The following is a 21757-nucleotide window of genomic DNA, read 5'->3' as shown; positions in this document are numbered from 1 at the left end:
CGACATTCCACAAAAACCAATAAAATACTCATAAACCCTAATTAATATTACAGTTTATATCGAAAGAACACCTAGCCCGACAATTTTCCATTAAAAAATCACAGAAACTTTGTTTTAAGTGAGAACTTTGGAATCAAGCTTTTAAAACTTCCTAAAATATTTAGAAAAAAGGGTTTGTAAACTATTTTAACACCTACCAATAATTTTCTACAATATTCCCACAACACGACATTAAAAGACAGAAATCTTCCAAACCTGAAACGCTTGGAGAAGACGAATGTTTTAGAAACCCTCGAATCGATGGTTCCAAGGTTGAAGATGACAGGAAATCGTCGTTCGTCTTCCACACAGTGAAAATCCTGGTTCCGTCGATTAAAAACCCAAAGATAAAAAACCCAACTGTTGTCAACTTAAAACAGAGGGCAAATGGGTCATTTGACGCGCCGTTTGCACCGTCCAGTTAAAAAAACCCAACGAAACTAGAGGGGATGTCTTTGTCACTTTTTAAACTATAGGGGTTGAAGTGGATGTGTCAGAAACTAGAGGGGAGGTAAATGTATTTATCCCTTAAGTTTTTATATCAAACTGTTTACTTTCTCAAGGTTTCCAGGCAAGTGAACAGCTTAATTTCTAGAGAACTAGTTTCCTGCATACTTTCTCTCGGTTTCTTGGGCAAGCGAACAATGAGAAAGCAGGTTTCTTGTCACAGTTTCTTCTCCTTTCTTTTCTAGTTTTCCACGTCAAATTCTTTTTTTTTCTTGCAGTGAGAAAACAAGTGAACGGACCTATGAACAGAGCTAGGAGCGGCAATTAAACCCACAAAAATGGGAATCTGACCCGGCCCGCCCGCACGGCGCGGGGATTCCACTATCTAAGCGGGAACGGGTACGGGAATTAGCAGTATAAAAAGAAGGGAAGTGATATTTACGCCCCTTTTGATCACCAGGGACACCCAACGTCATTGTATCGATGGCAAAAAGGGAGATGATGTACTTTATGTCAAAAAAATCCAGTGGCTTTGATTGCAAAGTACACTGGCAAATGGGTGTCCCTGGTGATGAAAGGGGCGTAAATATCATTTCCCTAAAAAGAAATAAATAGGAAGGAAGAGAAGTATCCCTTGTGAAAAACCGGGGTTACGAAATGATGCGTTTTGGTCGTCTTCCTCGGCTCACTCTCTCGCTCGCCAAGTTAGGGCTTCCTTACTGCAGGGGAACCAAAGGTACCTCTCTCCCATCCTCTTATTCTAAATCAAAGCTATTTTGTTTGGTCTCGATTTTTGATACCAAACCCCTGATTCTTAGCAAAGTTGAGCGTTTCATTTGGAGTGTAATATTGATTTTGGAGTCAAGTCGATCTAACATCTCTCTGCATTTTTGCTGGGATTTATAATCAGATTTGATTCTACAAATTTTAAGGATCTATTCATGGCATTTGTTTCCACTTGTTGATTAGACCCATCTTTCTGTAAAGATTTTTTTTGCAAGGACACCGTAAATAACTAAATATTATTAGTTTCATTGAATTTATGCTTGGTATCTCCTTGAAGCACCTTTGAATTATCATATTTCTTGTAAATGGTTGCACCGTGTGTCTTAAGTCTCAACTATTGTTCCAACTATAAAACTTTTCAAGTGCTTTGGGTTCTAAATTTTAAGACAATAACGAACCATTTGAAAAAGAGACTTCCTTTTCTATACCAAACTCGCTATCACTGAAATAGAATAAAAGATTCCCATGTTCAAGCAGCTTGTAAGACTTTTTGGGTTGGCCTGTAGCTCACTAGTTGAGACTTCCTATCTCAACCTTGACGTTGTAGGTTCGATCCCAGCTTACCTACCAAAAAAAGCTTGTAACACTTCCATTCCATCTTTTTTGGTGTATGTGTAAACAAGTACCAAATGGGATTTATCATATGGGTGCAATTTGCTGGACATAAAATTGACTCTCATATCTTTCTTTGTTGGCAACCATTGTATCCATGTTTGATACTTGCTTAACAACTAGGTAACTAGCTGCAAGGGAGAAAACAAAAGATACCTACATCAATGTCAGAGATTAACAACTCAGGCTAATGTGGACGCAAAATTTTCTTTTTTGGATCGACTCCGAATTTATTAGTGAAAACCAAGAATACTATCTCAGGGCAGATGCCATATAATCACTTCACATATAGGTTTAATACCAAATTGATGTAGGACAGGAACCAACACAATAAACCGTATTTGAGACAAAGATCAGTCTCAATTGAGAGTAGGTGATAAAATGAGGGGTAAGCAAGGGATTGTAATGTTGTGAAAGTTTCAGGTGGACATCTATGACAAAAAATATCCTTGACAAATTCAAAATATCTTGTTTGGATTTCTTTGGCCTTGCTTCTTCTCGATTTTTGATACCAAACCCCTGATTCTTAGCAAAGTTGAGCGTTTCATTTAGAGTGTAGTATTGATTTTCGACTCAAATCGATTTAAGATCTCTGTGCATTTTTGCTTGGATTTATAATCACATTTGATTCTACAAATTTTGTCAACAACTTGTATTTTTGTACTCAAAATCCAAAATAGTGAGACCGAGAGTGGAACTGAAAAAATCCCTGGTAGTTTTGCCATTTAGGCTCCGATTCTTTCGAGGTAATAATGGACGTAAAATTTGTCTTGTGTCAACATAAAACAAATTTTACGTTGAAAGAAACGGGTGTGAAGATGCTATTCGTTCGGTTCCACTCTTGGTCCCCAACTTGGTTACCATATCGTTATTCTACCCAAAAACTATCTGGGCCTTCACATCATTTGTTTTATGCGATATATTGACTCAATGTAATCATTCGAGCATTTTAAGGATCTTTTCATGGCATTTGTTTCCATTTGTTGATTAGAACCTAGGAAGCACGGGTACTCTCCCGGGGCTCCCTCACTCGCACCCAACATGTATGGGGTGCGGGTACGTCCGGGGTATGTACCCCATTTTTAAAATAAAAAAAACAAGTTTTGGTGGTTGGGTGCGTGTCGGGTGCGCACCACGTGTACCCGACACGTCCTGCTTCTTCCTGCTGCTTCTCTTTCCTCTCCTGTACTTCTCTCTACTTTCCTGTACTCGGTATTTACATGTATACCATTTAAGTAAATGTCCATTTACTTAAGATTTACATGTAAATAACGGAATACCCCCCTTTTGGATTTATTAAAAATAGTTTCAACACCCAAATCTAAAGGGAAAAAAAGTCAACTCTCCAGTTCTAGTACAAAATTCAAAGAAAAAGGGTCGGGTCAAAATTTTAACTTTCTTAACTTCCAAATGGTGGGGTATTTTTCAAATTTTAAAAATTCATAAAATCTATTTTGTCCAAACATTATTAAATCCCAAAAGTCCGGTAAAAAGAATGTGACGTGAGCATAATCAACAGGAAGAAACTTCTCCTTTAGTCTCGATTTCATCTTTTCCCATGATGAAATCTTAAGCTCGCCTTTCCGTAGCCGCATTTCTTGAACTTTGTCCCACTACGTTGTAGCGTAACCACGAAGCCTTGTCGCCACAAGCTTCAAACGATGGCCTTCCGGCGTATCTTTGTAATCGAAAAATTTCTCAATGGCACTAAGCCAATCGAGAAACTCTTGTGGATGTAAGCGTCCATGGAACTCCGAAATATTGATCTTAAGGTCGTCCGAAGCACGAAAGAACCTTGCTTCCAACGGTTCCTCATGTTGGGGCCAATTGGCAAATGGATTAACATCGGACTCATCGCTTGAATGATCGTGATCACTACGAGTTTCTTAACGCTCTAAGCAAAAAGTTAATTGCTCAACTTGCCTACGAATAGTGCTGGCAATTAAACCCGTGAAAAAGAGGATCCACCCGGCCCCGAACGGGGCAGGTATTCCCCGATCTAAGCGGGGACGGGGAATGGAAAAATTCCTCGAAGCGGCGACGGGGTAGGGACGGGGATTGCTTTGGCCCCGTCTCGTAATCCCCGCACAAAATTGAATTTTTTGTTATTAAATTTGAATTTTTCGCTTTTAATTTGGGTAGCCGTACTTATCATAGCACAAATTCCGTTTAATATTCCTAAATTTTACCTAATATCACTCTCAAATGTATTTTCTGTAGAATTTTCTAATAAAAAATCCATTAAACACATTTCCCTGCAGTGCGTGAGGCGTGGATGGGGATTCCCCGCCATCCCCCGAATCGGGGCTGGGGACGGGGAATGCAACATCCCGCCCCGCCCCGTTGCCATCCCTACGTACAATTCTTGTATTTCATCATCTCTTGCATCCACTATCGGATTGTTGCCGCGCCTTCCTCTAGGTCTTCTCGCCACCATGGAAGAAAGATCCATAAGAAAGAAGAAACGCCGACCAAGAGCGAAACTCAAGCTTTGTACGAAATAATGGAGAGTAGAATAAGAGGGAAAAAAACACACAAGAAAACTTGAGGAAGGAGGATTAAACAATGGGAGTCATGCTCAGCCACAAAAGAGTTTCTTTACTTCATTCAAATATTTTCTTGAATGGCCCAAAATACATCATCCCCTCTTTACATTTTTTCCCACTACCCAAGTCATTTATTCCTAAACTACTATTAATTACCTAAGACTTTGACCCTACTTGTAAATTAGAACAATAACAACTTTCAAAACCTCTTGTGACTATAAACTACTTCATTCCAAGAAGACAACTTCCAAAATGCTTTAAGTACATGCAAAACTTGAGTCCCAAAGCTTCACAATATTTGACCACCATTGTAACTCTAAAACCAAGGCCCACCATGCTATGCACACATGCATGCCAGCATTTGAGCTACATCACTTAGAGAGAGGTGGGAGAGATTTTAGTGAGGGAGAGATTTTAGGAGTAGTATGGAAGGTGGAGGAATAGAATGGAAATGTAGAGAGTTTAAATTTTATGCGTTTTTTCCTCTTGGAAATATTGTGGGTAGAAAACTCAATTTCATTGGCAGAAAACTTGATTTCAGAGGGCGGCAAACTTAATTTCTTAGCAACAAACTTGATTTTGAAATGAGAAAAGTTTTTCTCAAAAAAAAAAAAAAGGTTTCCTTGGAAAAGGCAAAATGACGTTTTGGAAAGTTAGAGTTAGAGGCTTAGTATATATTATAGATAGATAGATAAGATTTTATATGAGGAACTAGCAGTGTATCTATGATTGCAGATGGGCTTTTGTACTCCATGTGGGAAGGATTCGACGGGCCTGATTGGCACTAGCTGTGCCATGTAGAGAAAAGGGGCGAATTTATCATTTCCCTTTTATATGATGAGTGCACACACATCATCTACTCATTCATTGCAAACTGGCTAGGGAGATTTGGTGTAAAGTGGTTGGAAGATTCGGCATTATGTGGGCATTTCCTACTAATCTCAAGCATCTTTTGCTAGAATGGGCAGGGGCACCATGGAAAGGCAAAGGCAAAGTGCTATGGAAGGCATGATTTCTCACAACTATATGGGTAATTTGGAAGGAAATAAATGTAAGGGTGTTTAAAGGGACTGCTCCGCCACACCTTTATATGACGGTGATTACCTAAGTGATTTCTTGGGGTTAAAGCTCTTCCCAGGTTTCAATGCATCTCTTCATATGATCTTTGGGAAAGGTGGACGGAACTTTGTAATAATAGGGACACCAAACAAAAGATTGTTCAAAGTTGGAGTCCTCCAGAGCCTGGCTATGTGAAATTAAACTTTGTTGGCTCTAGTTTTGGGAATCCAGGGCTGCGGCTGGGGAAGGGGGTGTCCTTAGAAATGATAAAGGAGAGGTGGTGTGGGCTTATGTGGGTCCCCTGGGTATAACGGATGAGGTCAAAGCTGTGCACCAAGGCCTAAGTCTCTTAGTAAGCGATGGTTTTAACAAAGTTGTGGTGGAAGGGACCCCGTGAATGTTATTCGTTGGCTCAACGGGGTTAAAAAACATCCTTGGAGATTTGATTGATTGTTCGACAAGATGCTCACGTAGTAGTTTTTCAGCATGTGCACTGATCGCTCTTTCAATCTCTCTCTCTCCAACAATGACCACAATTCAGAATTCCTTCATTTGTCCACTTGTTCACTCATTATTGCAAAACTTTTAAAAAAATCTTTGAACATACCATCAACAAGCAAATAAATATTAGGTTGTGGAAAGCAATGGTGATATTTTCTAGAACATAAGAAACACAGGAGGCAGCGGGTGGTGGTGGAGAAAAAATGGTAGGACCATTTGCTGATATAGAGAAAAATTAGGTGACCAACTAAAGTGTTCGCTATTTTTTTCGTTTTCTTTTATAATCTTTCCATATATAACTCGTTAATGGTTCTTCTCTCTGTAACAACCAAAACTCTAGATTCTTTTGTTGGTTCTATTCGTTCATCCAGATCAGTACAAAAATAAAGCATCTTTGGACAACCCATTAGTAAGCAAATAAATATTAGGTTGTGGAAATCAATAGTGATATTTTGAGGAGAAGAAACAAAGAGATAAGATAGTGGGAGAGAAGTTGATAAGAACCTTGGTTGAGAAAGAGAAGAGAAATTAGTTGACTGGATAAAGGGATTACCAATTTCTTTTCCTTCTTTCAAAACTACTAACCCATCTATATATATATATATATATTGTTCTTCAAAAATAGATCGCATCAGAGTACTATGCACCCATGTTTTATGTATTCATTCTTATATGTGTCTGTTTGCAATCACTGATTCTGGGAAAATAGATCTTCTGTGGGACATTGATCCAAAACTAGTCAGTCCTATAAGGGCTCAGTCTGATCCTGAAGTCCTTTCTAAATCTGCCTTTCTTTCGGCAGGGGATGTTGAAGTTAAATAGCACATACAGAATATTAAATGCTATTGTTAATGGCCAAAGATGCCTCAATGTCCCATTCGCAAATAAGATTAAATAAGATAAGTCCTCTTAGTCTTCTTATGTAAATGTGATTGTAATCCTATAATTTAAGTTGTGTTAGCCCTTTATTAGGGCTAATCACTTATTTTTATTGTAGGATTAATAATTACTTTTACATTACGAGACTAAGAGCTTCTTTGAATATCACCAATATTACATTTATTTGAAAGTGAGATTATTTGCGAATTGGATGCTAAGGCCTCTTTGGAAGTCATTAATCACATAATTTGGGACATATCTACAACTATTATATCTCTTATTTGCATTTTATGATTACATTTGTTTTCTATATGCTCAAATTGTTTATCATAATCCCTCTTCTCTTTTCTCAGCTTCAAATCCAATCAAAACCAAGAAGAAGATACACACTAGCAGTGTTATGGGAGAGCAGTTCGAACTTCCCCACTGGTCGATCTCTCAGCATCAACTTCCATTGTTTATGCTCCCTGATAAAGATTGCAGTGAATCTTGTAAGTTCTTCAACCTCTCTGATAACAAGCTTTATAATATTCAAATACCAGAATTTCATGGGAAATGGTGTTGTGGATCTTCGAAGGGATGGTTGCTCACCGTAGATAACAACTTCAACATTCAGCTTTTAAATCCCTTCTCAAGAACCCAAATCCAGCTTCCCTCATTTGATAAATTCGAGTACCCTCAAGTGATTTATGAGCCTGAAATACGAAGGGGCTCCAGATATGTGCGCAAGACTTTTTTATCGGCAGATCCTATTTCAACATCGGACTATATTGTTGCCACCTTCGTCACTGCTGCTTTGCGATTTTCCTTCTATAAATCGGGGGATGAGGGATGGACTACATTGCTGAATACTACGTGGGGTCCATTTCGAGATGCCATATATTACGAGGGTAACTTTTATTGCATCACTAATTGGGGTTATGTTGTAGTTTGTGACTTTACTTCCAATGGTTTACCCAAGTTTAGAGAAGTTAGTTCACCCATAGAAGGCGGAGGTGATGTAGAGTATATAATGGAATCATCTGGGGAGTTGTTGAAGGTATTCAGACACTATGAGATCCCTAGTAATTTAAACATTATTAGGACATCTTGTTTTGAAGTTTTTCAACTGGACAAGAAAACAGGAAATTGGACTGAGGTTGAAAGCTTGGGCGACCAGGCATTGTTCGTGGGATTGAATTGCTCCGCCTCTCTCTCGGCTCGTGATTTTCCCCACTTGAAGGGGAACTGCATCTACTTTACTGATGACTTTAATGATGGGTACGAGCAGGGCATTGATAATGGCATTTACAACTTGGATGATGACAGTATAAAACCGTTCTATCCCAACTCTTCATCTTGGATTACAAATCCCATCTGGCTCCTTCCGAATCTGTGGTAGGTAGTGATCATTTTTTTTTATCACTGGCTTCCTTTTTATTGTTCATAATCATTCTTTTTCAAGTCTTTAATGTGTTGAGAAATGCTACCACGTTGCTTGTTTGAAATTGTAAACAAGTTTTGATTAATGTAGCCATAATTACAAATTTATATTGTGGGCTAAAACTTACCTACCAAAACTGTTACCATACTCATTTTGTTTTTCCTAAATAAATTAGAAGCAAGCTCACAATGGATTTGTTGAGAGACACTTTTCACTACAACTTTTGATTTTTTTTTGCCTTTCTTATCAGCTTTATGGTTATGATTATAATTGAGAAATTGATGAATTATTTGCAAATATAAAATAAAGTTGTATTCTGCCCCATGCTATGCATGCGTGCAAAATAGTCGGCGTCACCTCCTTAAAACATCAGGTGCAAATTTTCAAAAGTTCAAATATCTGGATCAGATGGGTGGTCATTTGACGTACTGATCATACTAAATTGATTGGTAGGACCAACAAAACCCATCTTTTCAATGCACCTTTGTATCTCCAACTAACATGGTAAAAGGACTGATGCATGCAGCCCTATGGCGCTCCGAATCCGGACTGAAGACATATTTTTCTATACGCCTAGATCCCAATAATTTCACAAAATTCGGGATACATAAGTAATCGGTTTTAAAATGTCTAAGAACCATAAAAAGTCTCCGAGTGCATTACAACAATATTGAATAAAAACACAAATTAGAAGAATGAAATAAATTCAACAGATATTACATGGAAATCCTTCTCGTCACTCACAACCTAGAATGGTACTCCAACATTTTTCATACCTAGGGTCGGTACAAAATTCAGACATGCATAAAAGCATGGGTTTAAAGTAATAAAATTCAGACCTATAAGACATATATACTGATTTTTTTATTTATCTTCACTGTAATGACAACAGAAAACATGGGACAAAGCACAGAGGAAATAAAAATGAAAGATTGCAAAAAAGAGACCAAGAAAGACGAAACTGTCTTTCTGGCTTAAATAAGCCAAAATTACCATTATACCATAAAAAGAAGTCGCATTCCATCAACTAAAAGGAAGAAGCTCAGCCCCTGTGCTGTTTGTCATTTCTCGGGTTCGGCGGCTTTGGCCTCCTCGCCTCCCTTGAATCCATCCTCTTCTCCATCTTCTGGTATGTCTGATGTCCAGAGAGTGAGGGAGTAGAGCTGTTTGAAAAAAAAGAAAAAAGAATCCAAGGATCAACAAAGTATGAAATCAATACTTATAGTCTACTACAAATATCATATATGTTGCTTTGAAAGACATTCATCTTCTATAAACCTTTACGAACTAAATTATAGGTTTTTAGACCTTTATGAAAAATCATCATAAACCCAAAAAGTAGAAGGAAAAATAATGGAAAAGGATCTACATAATGTAAGAAATGTACTAAAATTCTTAGCAAAAATCATGTTGAAATCTGGGCAGATGGCAGACCAAAAATTCGGAGTTTCAATCAGGCTAAAACTCAGAAAATCATATAGCAATGTGATCGCATTTAAGTGGCTTTGATACCTTGTTAATATTTAATATCATTTTCCCAAACAAAATAATTTGATCCTTTGGTAAATTCTTGGAACATAAAGAAAATGAATCATTATCTCTCGAGGCTTTGGCGGAAAAAAGAACATGACTGGTAAATTCTTGGAAAATAAAGAAAATGAATCATTATCTCTTGAGGCATTGGTGGGAAAAAGAACATGACTATTTTCCATAGAAAACTAAACAAATACATAAATCCAATAGCTTATAAAAAACTACACAATTCGGTCTGTTTGTGGTGAGATGAAACACAATCATGAATCAATGAAACGCAGTTACTATTCTCAGGTCCTTGCAGACAATCAAGAATCATTAAAACAGAAAATCACGGATTTCTGTTCTTAGCATTTTGATATGTGGATATGATTTGGTGGGAAAAAAGAGATAAGAGAGACTACAAATGTTTGAATACAGAATCTTGGAACATAAAAACCCGAAGGAGAAACCTTAAGGAAAAACCATTTGTCCATGTTGAAACCATAGATTGTGGTGCAGTAGTTCCACCAACGCACCATAAAATATCTGTGAAAATTCCAGAGAGAGAGAGAGATGGGAGGAAGAGACATCACAAAAGGAAGAGAGCTTTTAACTTCTCGTTTTGTTAATTACGCTGGATGTAACTTGTTTGAGCTCAGTTCTGAGATTACGGATCTAACTTAAAGCACAGTTATTGATATTGGTTCAAATAGTAGGATTTCCTAACCTTTCTTTCATACCTCAAATGCCTCGAGCTTAACATTGATCTTGTTGGTGATGCATTTGTATTTAGTTCCGGCTTCAACTGTCAAAATATTGTCGTACAAAGGTAACTTTTGCTCACTGTACATTCTATTCCAATAGATGGGATACTTTGAGAAAGTAATAATAGTTCAAACCTATAGTTAGACAAATATTGCAACAACCCATCCGAAACGAATAGAAGATGTAGAGGATATTGCAGCATTATCAAAATTTAAAAGAAAGCTGCATATAAAATTATAATCCAGATTCCCTTGTAATCAGAAGAATTTATGCATATCCTAATATCGAATCATTATTGGAGTAGTCTGGAAGCAGCTGCTTCACGACATCTACTGCTTTTCTCCTCAATCGACCCTGATAACAGTGTGAGAAGAAGTCAGAGCTAAATAACAGATTGGAAACCCATGTTTTTCGCAGTTTGGAGAGATATCCTTAAATTATCTCATGTTTTTCGCAAGGGGTGTCGAGTCAAGGTTTACAAGGGGGATAGAATTAGATTTTGGCTTGATGCCTGGTGTTCCGAAGATCCTTTAAAAGTCATTTTTCCTGAGTTATTTTTGGTGGCTGCTGTTAAAGAGGTATTCGTTGTGGATTGTTTTGAAAGACTGGAGAACACGATCATTTGGTGTCCAAAATTCAGAAGAAATTTTTTTGATAGAGAATTATCATCTCTTTCAAATTTGTTCTCGATGATTGAAGGACCCTATATCAAAAGATTAGGATCGGATACGAGAATCTGGATTCATAGTAAGTCTGGAGTGTTTTCTGTAAAATCTTGTTATTCGAGCAGGGTGGCTGGAGATCCTGATGAATTAGTAGCAAAGGTGTGGTCTTTTTCTTGCCCTCCAAGGGTGGCTTTTTTCAGTTGGGCTGTTAGCCGGGGGAGAATTCAAACAATGGATATATTAAGAAAGAAAGGAATGATGCTGGTGAATCACTGCCCTCTGTGTCTTCAGGAGGGGGAATCAATTGATCATCTTTTCATTCACTGTAAGTACGCAAGGGTGATTTGGGGGCTGCTGCTGTCCAGATTCGGTATTCTTTGGGTTATCCCAAATTCTATTTTGCAGATTCTTCAATGTTGGGATTTTGTGCCTTGGAAGAAAAAGGGGAAAGCTTTATGGAGGATTTGCCTTTTGGATATGTGGTGGTCAATATGGAAAGAAAGAAATGATAGAGTGTTTGAAGGTAAGGCCAAATCAGCTTACGGGACCTTTCAAAGGATTGTAGCAATTTCTATTCAATGGGCTAAAAGCTCTCCTCTGTTTTTTGGTATCTCTACTTATGATCTGTGGGAGGGGTGGCATATAGTTTGCTCAGAAGGGTCTTCCAAGCCAAAGATTGTCCAACAATGGTCTAATCCTCCTTTCGGTTTCTTAAAACTTAATTTTGATGGAGCATGCTTTGGAAATCCTGGTTTGGGGGGAAGAGGTAGTCTTCTTAGAGATGAAAAAGGTTTGGTAATTTGGGCATATTCAGGTCTGTGCGGTCTATGCGATTCTAACGAGGCGGAAGTTAAAGCGGCTTTTTCGGGCATCTTGCATTTGGAAGCAGGATTGTTGGACAAAGTAATTATCGAAGGAGATTCTTCCAATGTAGTGAAATGGATATCGGGATCTGCTCCACCTCCATGGAGATTCCTCTCCATGATCGATGAGATCTCAGATAGACTATTGGGATCTGTAGCCTCTTTTAATCATGTGAGAAGATCAGCCAATGGTGAAGCAGATTGTTTGGCCAAATTGGGAGCTATTAGATCTAGTGTGGAGTGGTTTGATTTTATGCCTCCCTAGTTTTTCTTTCTTCTTGTATTTTTTTCTCTTTTCCCCTGTATTCTTTTCTTTGTGGATCTTCTCGATTCCTTTTTAATATATTATCATTTCAAAAAAAAAAAAAAAACAGACTGGAAACCCAATATTTTGAATTTAAAATAAGAAGGCAAGAATCTGCAGATTATTTTAGAAATGCTTTTATCTAGTTCCAGAAAAGGATTCATGATAGAAGTAGGGAATAAATATATTGAGCTACTTAACTTAGTAGTACTACATGCATACTAACTCAAGACTACTGAAAAAATGTCTGTTGAAATAATCTGCAAATTTACTGAATTTTAAAGCACCTACCGTGGAAGTATTTGTGATATCTGCATCCGGATTGTGGCAAACACATCCAACTCAACTCAACTCAACTCAACAAAGCCTTTGTCCCAAGCTAGTTGGGGTCGGCTAAATGAATCCTTTAGAAAAAAAATTCATGAAGAAGGTAATAGGGGATCTACCCGGCTCTAATCCTGGTTCTAGTTGGGTTCTTCTACATGGATCATTTTCTTCCATTCTATCCTATCCAAGGTTATGTTCTCTCGTTATGGATGTGACAACTTGTACGTCTGCAGATGAGAATTCATTGTAAATAACATGTCCATGTAAAAGAAATTTTCAGTGAATTTGAAAATTACTAAGATGCATCTTCTTTTCACCCTATTTCAACTTGGCCCATTAAACATTTCCTGATTTAGTAGGCTGAAACTATGGTCAATAAAAGCTCTTCTTTTCGGTAGGTAAGCTGGGATCGAACTGGTGGCCTCAAGGTTGAGAAACCCACCCTTAACCATTGAGCTACAGGCCCAACCCCTATAAAAGCTCTTTTATGTGATGAGATTCGAAGGAAAGAAACCTCATAGACGAAAATGTAAAGACGTGGAGAGAGAGAGAGAGAGAGAGAGAGAGAGATGGCCACGTTGATGGCTGGCGAGATTTCTTCATTGTTATCGGGAGGGCAATTTTCGCAAAGCAAAAGCGGCAGCAGAGGGGATCAAAGAATCTCCTTCGGGTGGAAGAAAATGGGAGGATGATCAGAAATATCAAAAGAAAGAGAGAATATCTATATAAGTAACTCACCGCTGTTTTGATATGTTTTCCTTATGACTGCTCGTCGTGGTTACGTGAAATTGGTGCTGAAGCTCTTTCCTCTCTCTCTCTCTCTCCTAGGCGATGAAATCGGTGCCGAAGCTCAGTTCCAACTTCATATTTGTGAAGCATTGGATTTCACCGCCTTAGGTTTTTATTTTTAAATTTTTAGGGGCCCAAAATCGATTTTGCAAGCGCTAAACCCAAACTATTAACACCGGAAACTCATTCGTGAAGGGCGTGGTCCGTGGTAAATTTTTAGGGCAGCAAACCAAAATACTTGACGACAAACTTGAATTTCAGGAAAATATCCAATGTTAAGTGGCAAACTTAATTTTAGGCGGCAAACTTGTTTTCTGTAGGGAGAAAAAAAATTTCAAAAAAAGAAAAAGGAACTTTTCTTGAAAAGACGAATGACAAATGAAAAGTAACGTGCTTAGTATATATTATAGATAGATGTACACTAAATTTTCAGAATTGTGAGTTTTTTAATTTATTCAAGACTGAAGTTTGAATTTTGAAATAGGGCAAAAAAGTTCACAGTTCTTTGGATAAATTTGAAATTATTCGCCGAATTTAGTAACTATTCTAATAATTAATACTTGGCATGCATTCTATGAAGGGTGTACCAAATTACCAAGGACCAATTGCTTCGTGGGAAGCATGTTTCCCAATTTGGGATGTGTATTTCCTATTTTTTTCAGAAACTTTTTCTTTCCTATTTCATTTCTTTTTTGTTCATTTTACCCTATTATTTTTTAAAGTTTGAATTTTTATTAGATAATAAATATCTGTTTGTTGCGGTTGTTAATTTCTTACTTGATTAATTACAAGAAGATGTATTTAAGCTTTTCTTTTTATTTTCCTCTATTCTCTACTTTTCTTTAATTTTTGATTTATTGCACACTGATTAAGTTCTTCTTAACTGATTAATCACAAGAAGAGGGGGAAGAAGACAAATCAAGAAAGACGAAGAAGTTGATTTGATTAGATAATTTGATTAAATTACAACACCAAATTATCCGTTTAACACTATATCTATGTGTGTACGCATATACTAGTAACTAAATAGATTCAGTGATGCTAGTTAGTTACTTTGCATTTTAACGAAAACTCATTGATTTGCCAAGATTTGTACTGCCAACAAATTAATGTTGATGTGTATATGTAGTTATGTTTAATTGACAAGATATCAATGTAAGCTAGTTTCTTCGTTTGAGCGATTAATCATTTAATTGTCTATTTTAGACTGAAGAAAATTTTGCATTAACTTTAATATTTTATATTTTGATTAATGACCAGGAATTAGATTTGCATTTAACTTTGTTATGTTGGGTGAGTAAATGTTGGTTGGAATTGACTCTTTATGGTGGCTGGACTTGATTTGTTTATGTTGCTTGGCCATGACAAGATGTTAGGAATTGTTGTAATGGGTGCATTGCTAGGCTTATGAAGCAACGGTAGTGTTGTTATGTGATTTGTTTGGACATGCGTCACAATATAAGCAAACCCATTTTTCTAAAAGATTTGAATTTTCACTTCGTAAATTTTCCTGAATTTGGACTTCGTAACTATGGATGTAGACTTATTGTCGAATCACATAAATCTAGTTTTGGTGCGTGTACTTTCCACCTTTTTCTTTATTTGCTTTATTGCTTTTATTGTTTGATCTGTATTTGTATTCACACTTTAAGTAGGTTTATATTGGTTGGTGATGAGAGAGAGAGAGAGAGAGAGAGAGAGAGAGAGAGAGAGAGAGAGAGAGAGAGAGAGAGATCATAGCCATGGTTTTAAATTTTGGTCGAAACATTTCATTTCAGCCCAAATATTTTGATTTCGGCTGCTACCGAAATGAAATTCACTTGGTTTTGGGAAATTACCAGTTTTTGTCCGAAAATTTGAGATTTCGTTAATGTTTAGGTCAAAATATGCGAAATATGTAACTTTTTATATAAAAAGTGAAGTTTCGGTTGAAATATTGACATTTCGATAGAAACCTCACAGAAATCATCGTCACTCGCAGAGAAGTGAACGGTGCACAAAATGACAAAAAAGAAAAAGAAAACCCCGTGGTGTAGAATCTTACATGGATTTCAGCCATGGTTTCGTACCGAAATGTTTCCTTGATTTTACAAGAGGCATATAGGCCTGTGAGGCATATATGGCAAGGTGTGAGGCATATATGGCACGGTGAGAGAGAGGTCCTTGTCATTACTTTGAAGATAAAAAAGGCCAGATCTATGCATCTCCCATTGCCATACGCTCCTGATGCTATACATTTCCGCTTTCTTCCGGCTCCAATATTTATTCTCGAAGGTCTTCGTTTCCGTGTAGAAGCAAACTCTCCAAATTCATGGCCAATCTTGCCTTCAGTGATCTTACCACAAGCATGAGTTTTTCCATTGTAAATTCTTACGGAGCAAATATTGAATTATTGCAAAATAGAAGATCTACGTAACAGCTTTTTTCTACTAAAAAAACTTTTCCGAGGTCGATTCTTAACCAAGTTTTTACCATTTCTCCTTAACAAACTTAGTATATATGGCATGGGATGATTCTGCATATCGAATGATGTGAGTCAAAAGATATAAGTTGAAAATGTATGTCGTGTATAAGAGCTCGAATGAAGGTGGCTTGAGATGGTATCGTAATTGGTTTGCTAATGTTCTCCAATTAGTGTAAAATTGAGTGATTAGTTTATCATTTTGTTCTTTAGTGTTCACAAGTTCATCAATTTGATCTATGCATCTATGTTCTAAGTGGAGTGATCGATGATAAGAAAAAGAGATGATAGAATGGCTATAAAGCTGTATGAATTAAGTGAAAGAAAGATCTATTAGGCTTTGAGGAAAAAAATTGCATGGGGGCTTCATTATGTTGAATCGTAATGCATCTCACTAAAAATAATTTCAGGTGAATATTATAGACATAGATTGAGGTTATGAAGGAGGAAAAACTAAATGAATATATGCCAATTGAGTGATATCGTTATTGTTTGCAATTTTTTTCTATGAGACACCGGATAATTTTTTCAAGTTGATTGTTTGGCATGTTCTTGGTGGATGGAATTCCATTGAAGATGGTGGTCTCCTAGGGTTCTTCAAATTTAATAAATTTTCTTGCCATGATGTTGTTCTTGATTTGATGTTTTGATTTAATATTATGTTTTTTGACTGATGGGTGCTGGTTAAAACAGTTATGAGGAGAACATTTATTTGGATGGATTAGAACTGATAGTATTACAGTTTTTTAGTTGCGTTAGAATTGATAAATGTATATTAAAATGGTGATGTGAATATGTGTGCAAGTGTAAAGGGTGCATAATAGTTTAAAAATAAGTGTAACTTGATACAAATAGCATTACTAATATCATCAGGATTCAGGAGTGTGGGGAGATCTAGTGTACCATATTAAAAATCCAGATTTAGAAATAAATTTTTTCTGACTTTAAAATTGAATGTGGCGCTAAAGGGAGAGCCGGATGATATATTGTTTGTGGAGTCCTTTAAGCAACGAAGACTCTAATCTAGATTATTGGAGATGATAGTGATCTAAGACATTGATGTGCTATTGAAAGTGGTCTAGACTCTAGACAACAAAGAATGTGATCAACTATAGTCTAAGGGTGAGTTCTTTAAAAAAATTTCGGAAGCAAAATCTCGTATTTTTCGCTCCCGGGAACCACGGTTTGCTAGAATGTTGTTCCTCAACAGCTTTTCAAACGGATCTAAAAGATTCATTCTGTTTTTTAGGCAAATATTTTCGAGCTGATATTTCTCTACCCACGGGATAAGGATTGCTTTTTCGGGCCTCTCATCTCTCAACTCTCGTAGCAATGGAAAAGTGAATCCAGGAAAAGAGACAACGTATAAGAAAAGGAAAGAAGAGCAAAAGCCTCTCTCTGCTCTCAGATCTGATCGAATCAGATCACTTTCTTCTTTACTTTAGAAAACACGGTATGGCCACTTACAATGATGTAGTATTTCAGCCCTATCAATTTGCAATCCCGTCAGCAAGAAAATATTTACCCTCCTACATTCTTTTCTTTTGTTGTTGAAAAGTTTATTGTTTCCCCTATAAGATCCCTTATGGACGCCATGTCGTCTCACATTGAGATTGCGTTGCTAATATATTCCAACACAATTCCAATGGCTCTATGGAATAAATTTATGATGGATATGAAACGAGCGATCGACGACGTGGAGGTGGTGGAAGGAATTGAAGAAACTGAGAAAGAAGAAGAAGAAGAAGAAGAAGAAGAAGAAGAAGAAGAAGAAGAAGAAGAGGTTAAATCTCTGAACATGGCATCTTTCTGCTCTTCGAGGTTCTTCAACACATGGATGTGAAATCTCTTCGTTCCTATGCTTGATCAAGCATTTGTAGCGCTCTATGATTTGAGAAAGGGGAAGCAGATTCACGGGCACGTTCTTAAGACAGAGGTGGGATGTTGATTTATCTTTGGGTAATGGGATCATTGATATGTAAAGGAAATGTGGTGACATAGTGAATGTGGAGATCATTTTTGAGATATTTGCATTGAGAAATGATAGTCTCTTGGAATGTGATGATTTCAGGTTATGTTTACAATGATTTATCTTGTTCGGCCAAATGCGTCAGTTGTCCGTAGAGCCCAACTTTTCAACAATGGTTGGGGTTTTAGTTTCATGTTCTCAAACTTCAAATATACTAGTGAGAAGGCAAATCCATGGCCGCATTTTAATGTATGGATTACATAATGATGTAAGGGTTGAAACAAAGCTTTTGGACATGTATTGGAGGTGTGATGACATTAAGGCTGGGTAATATCTGTTGGAGAAAATGTATGGTGGAGTTGTATAGCCTTGAGATTCTTCAAGGTGCGATGCCGCTTTCCTTAAGACAATATTCGCCCTCAGTAGCTGTGTGCAAGGGGAACCACGAATTTGCCTCCAAGATACAATGAAGCCCGGTGAATCCTTCACCAAAATGTTTGATTACATTTTGCACTGAACGGAATCAAACCCCTAACCACCTTTAGAATACATGTATGTGAGACTGTAGTTCCTGTTTTTGTAGAATAACACAAGTATGTGAGACTCTAGTTACTGTTTCTGTATAATAACAATAAACTAGAATGAAACTTGAAGAAAAATGTAAATAAAAATCATAGAAAGGCTTTCAAGAGATGCTTTGTAAAAGAAAAAGCTATAGTTGATAATGAGGTTATTTTTATATAGAAATGTATTCTGGCATTTCGGACTTTATAAGGGCATTTATGTCTTTCTCAGGGTTATATTGTCATGCCCCAAATCGAATTTCAGGTCTAGGTACATAAACCGCCACATATTCATCAAACCACGAATATGTAAGGCATTCTCACTGGAACCATGCAATAAACAGAGCCACTAAAATAATAACTAACTAACTAATTAATTCATCATCAGAGTAATTAAAGCGGAACTAAAATCTCTTGGCCAAAGGACTACATCAATTAAACCAAATGAAATAACTAGCTGTTCATTCCTACTAAAGCTACTGTCCCAATTAAACTGAAGAACTGGAAATAATAAACTCCTAAACTGGCGCTCTTGCTCACACCGGAAGCCCGCGCAACAAGCATCCTATTGTTCCCCACCTGTAACATAAAATGCGTGGAATGAGCTCATTCCTACTAAAGCTACTGTCTCAATTAAACTGAATAACTAGAAATAATAAACTCCTAAACTGGCGCCCTTGCTTACACCCGAAGCTCGCGCAACAAGCATCCTACTGTTCTCCACCTGTAACATAGAATGCGTGGAATGGGCTAACGCACAATGAAATAGATATGTCTACACTAATAACTTGATATCAATCAATAGAAACAGAATAACCGGAAATATATGTAAAAACTGTAACTGGCATAACAATCTAGCTAGCAAACTGTAAAACTGGCATAAACATGCCTAACTGTAACTGTGCCTGATGCCTAGTGTAGTGAGATTAGTACTGTTAAACTATGTAGCCAACAGAACCTGCCTACTAACTTGTAGGAAGCCGAATCCCAACGATCTCGTACGTGATTACACTCACAAAAATACTGCGTAGGGCTATAATTGCGGCTTGATCCGTGACCTTCCTTTGACGGCCTAGAAAAAGTCTCGTACACTAGTAAAATGCATGAGATCATGGTTTTAAATTTTCACTTAAATTGACACAAATGACAAAACCACTAAAAATTTTCTTTTTCCATCCCCACCGAAACGGATACTAAAACCAAAATGCATATTGAAACCTAAATTGTATAATTATTTTAGTGGTATACTATATGAATATGTTACATTATGAGGAATACGAATGAGATCATAGACGCCCGCTTTCTCGAAATACAAATAGGATCAGAAATGCCATCTTTGGCAAAAATAAGACCCTTTTTTCTTTAGCCGAAGCGGGACAGAAGGGCTTACAACGCTCCGGGCAAGAAAGGTTCCACTACGTGAGCTAGACTCCATAACTTCAACGAATTCTTTCCACATAGTTTTAAAATTCCCCAGCGTCATTGTGAACTCCCTCGAGTCAACTCCCTTTTGCCTTGGCCGCATTCTGTGTTTTGCCTTACAAAGTCGATAAAAACTCCTTTGATTCTCCCAAGTTATGACCACATGCTCCGCGTCAGGTGTGTACTCAGCTGCGTCAACCGATGACTCAACCATGTCGTGCCGAGTTGACTAGGAATTTCTTCGGCCAGTGTTTTGACCTGCGTCCGTGTTTTGAAACAATGATTTATACGAATTGCATGTGAAATATTGTGTATGCATTGTAAATAAATATGTATATAATATGCATGTGAAATGTGATATGTACTGAATTATTAGACATGTGCGACAGTGCATGTCACTAGGTGTATAGTATTGTTAATCCTCTATGGGTATTTTTTGCTTATATGATGGGTTTTTAGTGTGTATTTGTGCTATTCGAGCACTTGGAGTTTCATCTTAAATGTACCTCTTTTATAAAGTTTCCATGGCTTTACAAGATTTTCATCAAAATTTCCATCCAAAATCGGCATGGTTTAATTTCCGCCACCACCGAAAAACATACGAAAACCGAAACCTACAATATTGCTTAAATCTCGCCTTCAAATCCTTTTGAATAGTGATGTGGGCCATCAAATGGTCATGGATTGTTCGGCAGTCACAACATTGATTCTGCATGTTTTATTTATAGAATATCAGGTTATAGGCATTCTTGCACAAATTAATGAACGGAGTAGCAAGTTAAACGGCCTTTTTAATGTATAAAGTTTTGTTTCAATTGAGGGGTTAACATATTGGTGAAACTGAAAAAGGTATCTTTATAATTTAGAATCTTTTGTTTTCCTCAATTGTTGACTATAATCATTTTGAAAAGATGGCGGCCAAAGGAGGGGGACTGAGATAGTCACCACAAAGCCAAAAAGTTGGAAATTCATCTAGTGGCTAGATGGCCACATTAAGGGCGATATTCAAAGATCTCCAAGGTGTGTCTATTGACTCAGTCTTGACCGAGCTAGCTGCCCATCCTCATTATTGGCAAATCTTTATATGCTTGAATATGATTGCATGTCCCTCGTCTTTGTTAAGAATTTCTTTGGTTGCAAATGTACATCTCCAGGGATAATTTGTCTTGATTTTCATCCAATTAATAATGGTCTTAGAGTATCCTTCCACTATGATGCAATGAAGGTCAGTAGTGCCCAACAAGTAAATACCTTCTAGAAGAGCATGCACCTCCGCATTGGTTGCATGTCTGTCCCAGAGGCCTCGAGTAGGCTTATCTCTTGGATTTGTTGTGCTCACGAAGAAGGCCTTCAACACCTGCCCACCCAAGATTCCCCATGCTAGAACAATCAAAGTTCAGCTTAAAGTGGCTTTTGAGGGGGAAGAACCCCATCTGGGTCATCATTCTCTGAGGTATGATAATTAGATCTCATCCCATGATCTTCTAATAGCATTTTCCGTAACTCCCTTGAATTCTGGCAAGACACTAGTCCATCGTATTGTCAAGGAGGGTATACAATATTGGCAGCTACATACACCTTTGGAAGTTCTCTTAAAAATTCGGCTATTCCTTTCTTTTCATAAACACCAGAAAACGATCATCAGCACCAGTCTCCATAGCACTTGGTTCATTTTAGGCCAAGGGACATAGAGCCAACCATGGTTTTAAATTTCAACCGAAATCCGAAATTTCGGGTTTAAGTCGAGAACAGAACCGAAATCTCATATACACGAATGTTTGTTTATTTCAGCCGAAATTTTGGTCAAAATTTTGTTTATCCT

The 21757-nt window shown here is 37.3% G+C and overlaps 1 protein-coding gene across 1 annotated transcript in view; it reads left to right on the top strand.

Moving 5' to 3' along the window:
* LOC143850106 (putative F-box protein At4g22165) overlaps window positions 1-21757 on the top strand; it is a 105981-nt gene that overhangs the window by 82030 nt on the left and 2194 nt on the right. Inside the window, exon 4 of the mRNA XM_077359411.1 lies at window positions 7223-8246. Within this exon, the coding sequence (XP_077215526.1) occupies window positions 7223-8246 (1024 nt within the window). The remainder of the gene's footprint in view (window positions 1-7222; window positions 8247-21757) is intronic.

The sequence above is a fragment of the Tasmannia lanceolata genome, unplaced genomic scaffold, assembly GCF_043159265.1.
Source record: "Tasmannia lanceolata isolate RefF3 unplaced genomic scaffold, GAP_Taslan_0.1 ptg000018l, whole genome shotgun sequence".
NCBI lineage: Eukaryota > Viridiplantae > Streptophyta > Magnoliopsida > Canellales > Winteraceae > Tasmannia > Tasmannia lanceolata.
The sequence above is the reverse complement of the archived record's forward strand: the minus strand, read 5'-3'. Positions and strand labels throughout refer to the sequence as shown.